Consider the following 13,207-nt stretch of genomic DNA (forward strand, 5'->3'; position numbering starts at 1 on the left):
GGCAGCATCCATCAGTGAAGATTTTCACTATCAACGACATGTCCTCTTCTCATTACTACCAATGGGGAGGAAAGACAGAAACCTGGAGATCCACTCCCAAGTCATTCAGTAGCAGCTTCTACCCCTCCATCAGATCTCTGCACAGTCCAGGTGTCCATGAACACTTCCTCATTGTTCCTTTTATTTTGCTCTGTTCCTCTCCCTCTCCTTTTCCACAGAGGAATAGCAACAGAATTCAAAGCCCCTGACAGCAAGGCTTTAGGAACAGTGAGGGCAAGATATATATTGTTCCTCAAGTGACATATATGCCATAATTGTCTTTTATTTTATCTATGTATGTGTTGGCACGTGGCCAAGTGGTTAAGGCGTTTGTCTAGTGATTTGAAGGTCGCTAGTTCAGGCCTCGGCTGAGGTGACGTGTGTGTCCTTGAGCAAGGCACTTAACCACACATTGCTCTGCGATGACACTGGTGCCAAGCTGTATGAGTCCTAATGCTCTTCCCTTGGATAACTTCAGTGGCGTGGAGAGGGGAGACTTGCAGCATGGGCAACTGCCGGTCTTCCATACAACCTTGCCCAGGCCTGCATCCTGGAAACCCTCCAAGGCGCAAATCCATGGTCTCACGAGACTACCGGATGCCTATTATCTATGTATATAATATATACAGTCTTCTCCGTGGATTGTCACCTTGTTGTGGTGGAGAAGCTTGTGTGGTCCTGTGATCCCGAGAGCGATGCCGTTTGGAGCTATGCTCCTGGTAGGGTCACCCATGGCGGTAAGGTCGAGGGTGAGAAAGAACAATCCAACCAAGACGTCAACGGTGGAACAGGCGGACAAAGTTACTTCGAACTTAATGGCTGTGAAGGCGGATGAAGGATGCAACAAATCCATCAGCTCCAATCATCGTGGTTTCCATGCCATTGGAATCAGTTGGTTGATTTGTGAAGTATTGTGTGCTTCTTGGAGTGCAACATCATGTACACGTTAAACAAATACACGCACAGGCGTCTTCACTCTGTGGGCCACTTCAGAACGAAGACCATCATCCTCAACCTCGAGGGATAGCCATGACGATGACAGTACTATGCAGAAGTCCTAGACACATGTATATCACAAACAAGAGAAAATATGCAGAAGCTGGAAATCCAACCAACACACACAAAATGCTGAAGGAACTCAGCAGGCCAGGCAGCATCTGTAGAAATGAGTGAACAGTCGATGTTTCGGTCTGAGGCCCTTCATCAGGACTGGAAATAAAAGATGAAAAGTCATAGTAAGAAGGTGGGGGGCAGGGAGGAAAAATTCAGGGTAGTAGGTGATAGGTGAAACCAGGAGTGAGGGAGGAGTGAAGTAAAGCAACGGGAAGTCGATTGGTGAAAGAAATAAAGGGCTGGAGAAGAGGGAATCTGATAGGAGAGGACAGAAGGCCGTGGAAGAAAGGGGAAGGGGAGGAGCACCAGAGGGAGGTAATGGGCAGGTACGGAGATAAGGTGAGAGAGGGAGACAGGGATGGGGAATGGTGAAAGGCAGGGGCATTACCAGAAGTTCGAGAAATTGATGTTTATGCCATCAGATTGGAGGCTACCCAGACGAAATAGAAGGTGTTACTCCTCCAACTTGAGTGTGGCCTCATCACAGTAGTAGAGGAGGCCATGGATAGACATATCGGAAGGGGAATGGGAAGTAAATTTAAAATGAGTGGCCAATGGAGATCCCACTGTTTCTGGCTTTTTCTAGGTGTTCAGCGAAGCTGTCTCCCAATCTACGTCAGGTCTCATCAATATACAGGAGGCCACACCAGGGGCGCCGGATGCAATAGATGACCCCAACAGACTCACAGGTGAAGTGTCGCCTCACCTGGAAGGACTGTTTGGGGCCCTGAATTTTCATGAGGGTGCAAGTGTTGGGGCAGGTGTAGCACTTGTTCCACTTGCAAGGATAAGTACTGGAGGGAGATCAGTGGGGAGGGATGAATGGACAAGGGAGTCACGTAGGGATTGATCCCTACAGAAAGCAGAAAGTGGTCAGGAGGGAAAATTGTGCTTGGTGGCGGGATCCCGTTGGAGATGGCAGAAGTTACAGAGAATTATGTGCTGGACGCAGAGGCTGGTGGGGTGGTAGGTGAGGACAAGAGGAACCCTGTTCTTGGTGGGGTGGTGGGATGATGGGGTGGGGGCAGATGTATGCAAAATGGAAGAGATGCAGGTGAGGGCAGCGTGTTGATTGTGGAGGAAGGAAAGACCCTTTCTTTGAAGAAGCAGGGCATCTCCTTAGTTCTGGAATGAAAAATCTCATCCTGAGATCAGATGTGGCGGAGGATTTGAGAGAAGAGGATGGCATTTTCACAAGTTACAGGGTAGGAAGAGGTATGGTCCAGGTATCGGTGAAAATAAGTTGGGCTACCTAAGACTTTGGCACAGTACTATAGTAATTTTATGTATAGCACCAAAAAAAAAACAAATTTCATGACATATGTGAGTGATGATAAACCTTACTCTGATATGGGTCTCTAATGCGGACTGAGGGTGGGAAGAGGGCAGGGAGAAGGGAAACATGATTGGGAAAGGGGGAAGGGAGTGGGGAGGGAGTGGGGAGGGAGTGGGAAGCACCAGAGAGACATTCAGTGATGATCAATAAACCCATTGTCTGGAATCAAATGACCTTGCCTGGTGTCTGAGGGTTGGGTATGTCTGCACCTGAACCACCCCTGGCACTCTTCCTCTGCCACCTGTCCCACACCCCTCCCTCCCACTGCGCTCCACCACATCTTGCCAGGTTTATAAACTCTCTCTCTGCTCCACGTTGACAAATACAGCACTGTGAAAAAGTTTTAGGTACCCTAACTTATGCACAGTGTTATTGAATATGTATCGCTTTAGGAACAGCGAGGGCAGAATATTGAAAAAATTATATATATATATAAAATTGTTTCACTATCTTGCCCTCCCTGTTTCTAAAGTCTTCCTGTCAGAGGCTTTCAACTCTGCCAACTCTCCTCTGTGTAGGGAGAGAAAGAGAGACAGACAGACAGACAGACAGCGAAAGAGACAGAGAAACCCTACACAGTGTCTAACTTCCCTTGGGTGGGTTTTTTTTTCCAATCGTACATTCATCCCAAGTCCCTCTGATTCCCGATCCCTTGAGAATTCCAGAGGGAGGGGTTTATTTATCCTGGGCTCGGGCAATGTATTAAAAACCTGTTCCACGTTCCTACTTTTCCAGTCGGTGACAAGAACCCCATCCAGAAGATTTATTTGAGTTGTTCGGCGGCGGGGGAAAGACAGAATTTTTGGTTCATCGGTACTCCCGAGCCTTTTCACTTCTACTGGATTTCTGCAGAGTAGCGGGTCCGTTAATCGAGGAAGGCTGCTAGCAGGTAACTGTGCCAGGTTCTCCCTCCGGTCCCGGTATTACTCGTGTTGTTAACCTACCTACCTGTTTAGCGAAGTTGTCCGGGCGAAGCCGCGGCCGTTCTCCGCGTCCCCGTGCGGGTCCACTGCAACCCGCCGCGTCCCGGGACCCTCCTGAAGGACCAAATGAGTCTCAGCTCCGGTCAGAGTGCAGCACAGCCCAGGGAGACCCTCAGCTTCTGCGCCGCTGTCATCCGCACAGTCGCCTGCTTTGAGACACACACACACAGAAAGAGAGACGGTGGGTAGAGAGCTTCTAAATAACTGACGATCGTGTAACACATAAAGCAAGATTTCTTGGAAAGGAGGTCTCCCAAAGCGAATACTTTCCCAGGTTTGTTCGCTGCGCCGGGAGACGGGTCAGCCCAGTGCGCACAGGAATATCCCACCTCGGGATAAATCTGTCAAATTGGGTGTAAAGATATGGCTCAAGGCAATTGACATTAACGACGTGGGAATAGTCAAGAATTAACTTGCACCTAGGTCCCCCTCATGGAAGGTTCACTTTGGTGTGTGGATATGTGTGTGTAAATGGGAGTGGGAGTAAGAGGAGGTGGCTATAGGGAAGGAGGTAGAGGTACAGGGAACAAGAACTAGACATAATTAACCAGAGTGGAAGAGGTAAGGGCCCCCAGACTCCCGCACTGACCTCTCTTAGTACTGCTGGGAGTGAGACTAGGGTTAAAATGACAGAAGTCATTTGTTATGTGCCGTGTTGTATGACGTGGGCAATCACGGACACAGTCTTTCCGTGACCATGATTGTTCTTAGAATATATAACATAGAAATCTACAGCACGTTACAGGCCCTTCGGCCCACAAACATGTAACCTGCTCTAGAAACTGCCTAGAATTTCCCTACCACATAGCCCTCTATTTTGCTAAGCTCCATGTACCTTAGAGTCTCTTAAATGACCCCTTTGTATCAGCCTCTACCACCTTCGCTGGCAGTGCATTCCACGCACCCACCACTCTGAAAAACTTACCTCTGACATTCCCCTTGTACCTACTTCCAAGCACCTTAAAACTATGCCCCCTCGTGTTAGCCATTTCAACCCTAGGAAAAAGGCTCTCATCACCTTATACACTTCTATCAAGTTGCCTCTCATCATCCATCGCTCCAAGGAGAAAAGGCCAAGTTCACTCAACCTTTTCTCACCAGGCATGCTTCCCAATCCAGGCATGATCCTTGTAAATCTTGATAAATTTTTCGACAGAAGTGATTTGCATTGCCTTCTTCTGGGCAGTGTCTTTACAAGACGGGTGACCCCAGCCATTGTCAATACTCTTCAGAGATTGTCTGCCTGGCGTCAGTGATCACATAACCAGGACTTGTGATCTGCACCAGCTGCTCATCCGACCGTCCACCACCTGCTCCCATGGCTTCACGTGACCCTGATCGGGGGTGGGTGAGGCTAACAGGTGCCACACCTCACCCAAGAATGACCTGCAGGTTAGCAGAGGGAAGGAGCACCTTACATCCCCTTTGGTAGAAACGTATCTTCACCACAACACCCTAAACAGAATAGAACAGTACAACACAGGAACAGGCTCTGCGCCCACCATTTGCACCAACCATCAAGTCAAATTAAGCTACTCCCATCTGTCTGCACGTGGTCTGTCCCTTCATTGTCAGTATGTTCTTTCATCTGTCTAAACACCTGTTAAACATGACTAACCTGAGTGCTTCCACCACCAGCTCTGGCAGCAAGTTCCAGGCACCCACCACTCTGTCTGTAAAAATATAGTTAGCTCACACCTAGGTTTAAGTTGTCTCTTAAGTTTTAGTTGTCTCTTAAATTTTTGTTTTCCCGTAGATTTAACTTGCCTCTTGGGTTTAAGTTTCTGTTAAACTTAAGGAGACAAAGCTTAAAAGATGTCTCCTTTTAACTCCACCCCACCCCATCTTAAAGCTATGCCCTCTAGTGTATAAATGTCCATCCTGAAAACAAGACCATCTCCCCACCTCACATAATAATATAAACTTCTATCAGGTCACCTCTCTGCTTCTGAATCTCCAGGATAAAATAGTCCAAGCTTGCCCATCTTCTCCCTATAACTAATATGCACTCCGTTGCATAAAACATCTCAATGAACCTCATCAAGAAGTCAGTCAGATTTATTATCAAAGTGCATACATGCTACCATACACAGCACTATCTTGAGATTCATTTTCTTCTGCACCGTCTTAGAAAAGTACAGCACAGAAACAGCTGTGATTAACTAAAGCTTTACACATTGTTTATTATGGTATTAGGAAGGAATTAGAAATTCCATGCATTCGGAGCAATTGAGGATTTGCTTTGCGTTGAGCTTAAATAACATACAGTTTCAGGTCCTATCAATGGGTGGCTGATGGTCAGAATTGACGCAACTGGTGAAGGGCATGTTCCCATTCTGTGCTTTGAAAAGTCAAACATTTTGTTCTTGCGATTGTCTCCACTTGTGGGCACAGCCCTCACTGTAACAGGAGAGTCCACAGCTTTGAAATCAGCTAATTCTCAGGAAATGCATAAAAACTATAAAGTCCATGCGAACTACACTGCAACAAGAATAAATCATAAAATCAAGCTCCGAAGTTTAAAATTTAAAGTAAATTTATTATCAAGGTATGTATATGTCACCATATATTACCATGAGATTCATTTTATTGCAGTAAGTACAAAGAAACACAATATATTTAATGAAAAATTACACACAAAGGCAGACAAACAAACAACTTCCAAAGACAACAAATTGTGAAAATAGAAAAAGAAATATGAAATAATAAGTAATAAATAACTCTGAGATCTTGAGCTGTCGAGTCATTGAAAGTGAGTCCATGGGTTGTGGAATTGATTCTGTGTTGAGGTGAGTGAAGTTTTCCTCACTAATTCGGGAGTCTGATGGTGTAGAGTAATGATAGTTACTGAACTCGGTTGTATGGGATCTAAGGCTCCTTTACCTCCTTCCTGATGATAGTAGTGAAAAGAGAGCATGGACTACAATTTGCTTTCCTTTTGACACAGAGTTTCTTGGTTTAATTAAGATGATGATGATGAAAGGTTTTGCTGTTTTTTTCTCTTTACACATGGACTACAAGGTGTGTAATCTTAATGCAAGGGCTTGCCCAGTCAGCAGTAATGGGCTGGATGGCAGACCTTGGATTTCAAAGCTTTCAGAAGTTTAATCTCTTAAAAAAATTAGATAACAATTGTGCTTAAAAAGCATATATTTTTATTCATGGCTCTGCATACAGATGCTATAATCAGTTCTGATGAAGGGACTCAGCCAGCCTGAAACATCCCTTCCATAGATGCTGCCTGACCTGTTGCATTCCTCCACCACTTTGTGAGTGTGTTACTCAGGATCTCCAGCAAGCTCTCTTGTGGCTACAATATTTTACATTTTAAGCTGGCAACATAGAACCCAACTCCAACCCTAACCTGTCACCAGCACTCCACAACCTCCCCTCCCTCTCAGCCCACACACTATTGAATTGAAATAGGCCACACGTTACAATGCTCAGTCCGTGCAGAGGAATTCCTACCACAATTCCAGTTTTGTTTTCGGCCCTGGTTGTGGTAACTGTTTCGGATGTGATCACAAAGCTCCCATTCATCTCCAGAAGCTATGACTTGTCCACTGAGTTCGTGCTGTGGAAGCAACAATCTACCTGAGGTGTTTTCCTCAGGAGATGAACTGGCTGACTTAATCTTATTCAAACACAGTATTTGTGAAGTGAAACAGCAGAGACTGTGTCACTAAAGCTCTTGCAACACCACTCAATGTGTTACCCTCGAATTCAAATGAAGTATCTGTGTTTATACTATACATTGAAGGCGCAGCCACAGGCACCAGATGTGGTGGCTTTGTGAGCTGGCTTTAGCAAATCCTTTCAGTATATTTATAATAAACTTCTACTCTCTTAAATCTCACTTCTAAAACTGTAAGAATTACTACTAATAAACATGAGATTCTGCAGATGCTGGAAACCCAGAGTAACACATATAAAATGCCGGAGGAACTCAGCAGGTCAGACAATAGCCAATGATTTGGGCCAAAACTCTTCATCAGGACTCAGTTCCTCCAGCATTTTTGTGAATTACTAATAACATTCTCTTAAATCAACATTATATGTTTATTGTCTCCATTTGCGGGCACAGCCCTCACTGTAATAGGAGAGTCCACGGCTTTGAAGTCAGCTAAGCTCCAGGATTCATGTCTGTGGGCTCCACGATGTTTAGATTATGAGGACACGCAGTCCTCGTTTATTGTCATTTAGTAATGCATGCATTAAGAAATGATACAATGTTCCTCCAGTATGATATCACAGAAACACAAGACAGACCAAGACTAAAAAACTGACAAAAACCACATAATTATAACATATAGTTACAACAGTGCAAAGCAATACCATAATTTGATAAAGAACAAACCATTGGCACGATAAAAAAAAGTCTCAAAGTCTTGAAAGTCCCATCATCTCACGCAGATGGTAGAAGGAAGAAAACCTTCCCTGCCATGAATCTCCAGCGCCGCAAACTTGTCGATGCAGCACCCTGGAAGTACCCGACCACAGCCGATTCTTGAGTCCGTCCGAAAACTTCGAGCCTCCAACCAGTCCTCTGACACCAAGCACCGAACACCATCTCTGCCGAGCACTTCGACCCCGGCCCTGGCCGCCAAGCAACAGACAAAGCCGAGGATTCGAGGCCTTCCCCTCCGGAGATTCTCGATTGCACAGTAGCGGTGGTAGCGAAGTGGGCATTTCAGAAGTTTCTCCAGATGTTCCTCCATGCTTTTTATGTCTGTCTCCATCAAATCAGGATTGTGCACGGCGTCCAACTTGACAAATACAGATATCATTCACCGGAGAGGCCGCGCGTGCTGCATCGCGCCGCCATCTTCTCCTCCCCCTCAGTTTTCTCTGCCATGTACTGAACTGACGCTGAGTCGGTGGTCTGCTCTGTCTCTCTCTCTGCACATTGGGTGTTTGTTGGCCTATTTTTAACAGGTTCTTTTGGGTTTCTTTGTTTTGTGGCTGATAGAAGACGAATCTCAAGGTTGTATAATCTATGCATACTTTGATAATAAATGTATTTTGAACTTTGTACCAGAGTCTAGAGCTTCCTATGGTAGCTCGTTCCACGTACCCACTATCCTCTATGTGAAAAAGTTACCCCTCAGATCTGTTTTAACTCTTTTCCCTCTCAACTTAAATCTACATCCTTGGGCTGCATCACTCTCTAACTCATTTTCCCTTACCCTGTGAAAATGATTGTGACTTTTCCCCTTATACAAGACTCTCCTGACTTGAAATGCCTCAACATCAAGTTAATCCATGGCCTCTTATGCTCCAGGGAGAAACAGTCCCAGCCTATCTAGACTCTCCTTGTAATCCAAGCCCTCCAGTCTCAGTAACATCTTCATGATTTTTTATTACCAGACCCTTTCCAGCTTAATTACTTCCTTCCTCTTGCTGGGTGACCAGACAGCACAGAATACTTCAAGTATGGCCTGGCCAATAACTTGTCAATCTCCCTGAGATCACTTGGTTTTAGGAAGACTGAAATCAGTAGTTTTATTCTACGCTCTCTGCAACAGCTCAGTGAAGAGCAGAGAGCATCTTTGCTGTTGAAAATGTAGTTTCTTTGTATTCTAGTCTTAGGATGGGATCAGGAACTCCAGATCAGATTTATTTCTATTAACTATGGATGTAGGGTATTAAAGGATAAGTTCCTATAAAACACTGGAACTTTTTTACCACATTAAAGATGCACAGCTTGGTGTTTAAGAGAGATGTTTCTAATTTCCAGTAAATTAAGGTAAGGCTTGTTTGAAGCATTCAATCCAGGTTTCTCAGATCAGTGATCGTTTTAGGTACTTACTTGCTGTAGAAAAGTTCTAAAGTTCAAACTTCAAAGTAAATTAATTACGTCACCATATACAACCCCAAGATACGTTTTCTTGTGGGTATATATGATAAATAGAAGAAACACAATAGAATCAATGAAAGACTGCACCCAACAGGACAGACAGCAACCAATGTGCAAAAAAAAAAGAAAATTGTGCAATTATAAAAAAAGAGAAAATAATAACTAAATAAGCAATACATTTTAAGAACATGAGATTCAGAGATTCTTTCAACAGGAGATAAGATTGTAAAAATTTGCTTGAGAAAATACAGTAATTAATATCTGCAAAGTGTTACTTGGATGAAGGCAAAATGTGTGTGCCATTTGCAACCAATATTGGATAATAAGTCCATTGTATTTGCAATGTTGGAAACTATTGACTATTTTTGAAGTTCAAATATTTATCAAGTTTTACAGAAAGGCCCTTGGGCATTCAACAGCACAGGGACATTCTAAATTAAAATCTCTTCTCATTAGGCTTGTATATGATTCTGAAGGATCTGTTTATTGTAATCATCTTGAAATTATTATCTTTAAAGGTCATTCCATTTCAGTGCCAAAAGCAAATATAAAATTTAATTAAATTCTTGTTCACTTTTTCCAAGAGAATACCAGGAAGCAAAGTACCCAGAGTCTGTTTTTGCTCCATTGCTGATTTAATTAATTGCCCAAAGTCAGAGCTGAAGATCACGTATAAATGACCCAATGCACACTCTATACAAAGAATTAACTGATATACTTTCCAAAAACAATGTTGTAAATGTCTGTTTTCTAAAAGAGAGTGTCTGTAAATTGCCATTGGCAAAACCTTTACTCTTCTAATGCATTTTGAATCCTGAATTGCAAGTTTGTAGGGCAGGAAACTTAAACATAGAACAGAACAGAACAGCACCAAACAGAAACATTCGGCCCACAACGTTGTGCCAATCTTGATGCCATATTAAGATTGGACTTTTGTACAATCTCTCCGTGACCGCAAGGGTTTCCTCTGAATGCTCCGGTTTCCTCCCACATTCCAAAGACACATAGGTCAATATTAGTAAGTTGTAGGCGTGCTAAGTTGATGCCGGAAGGATGACAACACTTGCAGGCTACCCAGAACAATCCTTGGTGATTTGATTTGACACAAATGATGCATTTCATTCTATATTTCAATGTCATTCGTTCATTCATTATGTGCCTTGTTGTATGAAGTGGGCGATCATGGTCTTGACCATAATTATTATGCCTCATAATTTTATCAATTCTCCCTTGCAGTATCTAACACTCTGGAGAGAACAACACAAGTTTGCCCAAGCTCTCCTCATAGCTGATACCCTCTAATCCAAGCAGCATTCTTGTCAACCTCTACTGCACCTGTTCCACAGCCATTAAATACTGAAGATTATCATCCAACTTCTATAATATCTGGATGAAAATATTACACATTTGCAACATTCCCTCCTATTTTTTTTTAACAGCTGCACGGACCAACCATTGCTTTGAGCAGGAAATGTTTACCAGCTCTGAAAAATGCATGGCACTTAAGTGTTTTTATTGTAATATGACTAGATGGCATCAGCAGTCAGTGGTCTGGTGGTTTATTAACAATGAACTACCAACTTCCATTCTGGGTTTATTGTTACAATTTGTAACAGTGTTGTAACTTAAAACACTGAAAATGTGAATGCGTTAAAGTTCAAAAATTCTAAAATGTTTCAAATAACATTAGAAAATTTATGGATTTTATTCATTAACTAGGTGGCAGGGTAAAGATGAATCTCTACCAAAGGAGGAGTAAGTTGCTCCTTCCCTCTGTAAAATACAGGTCACCCTTGGGCAAGCTGCTTAAGCTGCTGAACACAACTCCCACCCCCCCCCAATCAGGGTCACGTGAAGTCATGGGATTGTGTGGTGGATGGTTGTATGAGCAGCTGGTGCATATCATTAGAACATAAGACCATAAGATATAGGAGCAGAAGTAGGCTATTCAGCCCATTGAGTCTGCTCCACCATTTAATCATGAGCTGATCCAATTCTTCCAGTCATCCCCACTCCTCTGCCTTCTCCTCATATCTTTTGATACCCTGGCTAATCAAGAACCTATCTATCTCTGCCTTAAATGCACCCAATGACTTGGCCTCCAGAGCCGCTCGTGGCAACAAATTCCACAGATTTACCACCCTCTGACTAAAGTAATTTCTCCACATCTCTGTTCTGAATGGACATCCTTCAATCCTGAAGTCGTGCCCTCTTGTCCTAGATTCCCCTACCATGGGAAATAACTTTGCCATATCTAATCTGTTCAGACTTTTTAACAATCAGAATGTTTCTATGAGATCCCCTCTCATTTTCCTGAATTCCAGGGAATACATCTCAAAAGCTGCCAGATGTTCCTCATACGGTAACCCTTTCATTCCTGGAATCATTCTCATGAATCTTCTCTGAACCCTCTTCAATGTCAGTATATCCTTTATAATATAAGGAGCCCAAAACTGCACACAATACTCCAAGTGTGGTCTCACGAGTGCCTTATAGAGCCTCAACATCACATCCCTGCTCTTATATTCTATACCTCTAGAATATTTGCCTTCTTCACCACCGACTCAACCTGGAGGTTAACCTTTAGGGTATCTTGCACAAGGCCACCCAAGTCTCTTTGCATCTCTGCATTTTGAATTCTCTCCTCATCTAAATGATAGTCTGCCCGTTTATTTCTTCCACCGAAGTGCATGACCATACACTTTCCAACATTGTATTCATTTGCCACTTCTTTGCCCATTCCCCTAAACTATCTAATTCTCTCTGCAGGCTCTCTATTTCTTCAACACTGCCTACTCCTTCGCCTAACTTTGTATCATTGGCAAATTTTGCCTCAAATCCACCAATCCCATAGTCCAAATCATTGACACACATTGTAAAAAGCAGCGGTCCCAACAACAACCCCTGTGGAACATCACTGGTAACCAGCAGCCAGCCAGCATAGGATCCCTTTATTTCCACTTTCTGTTTTCTGCCAATCAGCTGATGTTCCACCCATGCTAGTAACTCCTCTGGTTATACAACCACTGATGTCAGGCAGACAATCTCTGAAGAGTATTGCTAATGGCCGGGGTCACTCATCTTGTAAAGACACTGCCCAGAAGGTGGCAATGGCAAGCCACTTCTGTAGAAAAATTTGCCAACAACAACCATGGTCATGAATAGGCCATGATCATCCACACCATACGACATGGCACTTAATGAATGAATGAATTCATTAATTATAGGGTATTTCACAATTATATTAACAGTGATTTCAAAATTATATTAGCATAACTTCAAAATATTATTAACATTATATAAAATGAAATTCCAGCTGCATGGCAACAAAGGCTATGTGCGTGGGGGCATTTCAGTTACCATGTGGCCGTGTACCCGTGCAGCTTAGCAGGAACAGGGAGCTGCATTTTCATGATTGTGCTTTATCATTTTGCATTTGCAATTGATGGCCCTCACCAAACAAACAGCAATGTGGTTCCAAAAGATTAGTAGCTCCCAAGTCCTTTCATTGTTGGTGTAGGATCAATGTTAAAGCAAGGGTTCCCAACCTAGAGTCTATGGACCCCTTTGTTTAATGATATTGATCCATGGCATAAAAACGGTTGGGAAGCCCTGTATTAAAGGATAGTTGATGAATAGGACAGAGTCAATGGACTGAAGGCCTGTTTCTATGCTGTACCTCTCAATGAGATTAAAAGATTAGCTTTATTTGTCTAACATACATTGAAGCATCGAAATATGTAGTTTTGCCTCAATGACCAACACAATCTGGGGGTGTGCTAGAATCAGCCCACAAGTGGCACCATCCTTCCGGTGCCAACGAAGCATGCCCACAGCTTACTAACTCTCACCTCTTCATCTTTGGAATATGGGAGGAAA

General features: G+C 43.4%; 2 protein-coding genes across 3 annotated transcripts in view; one reads left to right on the forward strand and one right to left on the reverse strand.

Moving 5' to 3' along the window:
- The window catches only part of rbpjl (recombination signal binding protein for immunoglobulin kappa J region-like), an 81,122-nt gene that overhangs the window by 54,653 nt on the left and 13,262 nt on the right, over window positions 1–13,207 (reverse strand). Inside the window, exon 2 of one of the 2 annotated variants that reach the window (XM_063041054.1) lies at window positions 3,437–3,617. In XM_063041054.1, coding sequence (XP_062897124.1) covers window positions 3,437–3,617 — 181 coding nt within the window. Of the gene's footprint in view, window positions 1–3,436; window positions 3,621–13,207 lie in introns of both variants that reach the window. The other variant, XM_063041053.1, reaches the window with a different exon arrangement.
- Window positions 3,050–13,207, forward strand: part of matn4 (matrilin 4) — an 87,396-nt gene continuing 77,238 nt past the window's right edge. Inside the window, exons 1-2 of the mRNA XM_063041052.1 lie at window positions 3,050–3,084; window positions 3,224–3,377. The gene's annotated coding sequence lies outside the window, so the exon portion shown is untranslated. The remainder of the gene's footprint in view (window positions 3,085–3,223; window positions 3,378–13,207) is intronic.

Source organism: Mobula hypostoma, chromosome 2, assembly GCF_963921235.1.
Source record: "Mobula hypostoma chromosome 2, sMobHyp1.1, whole genome shotgun sequence".
NCBI classification, from domain to species: domain Eukaryota; kingdom Metazoa; phylum Chordata; class Chondrichthyes; order Myliobatiformes; family Myliobatidae; genus Mobula; species Mobula hypostoma.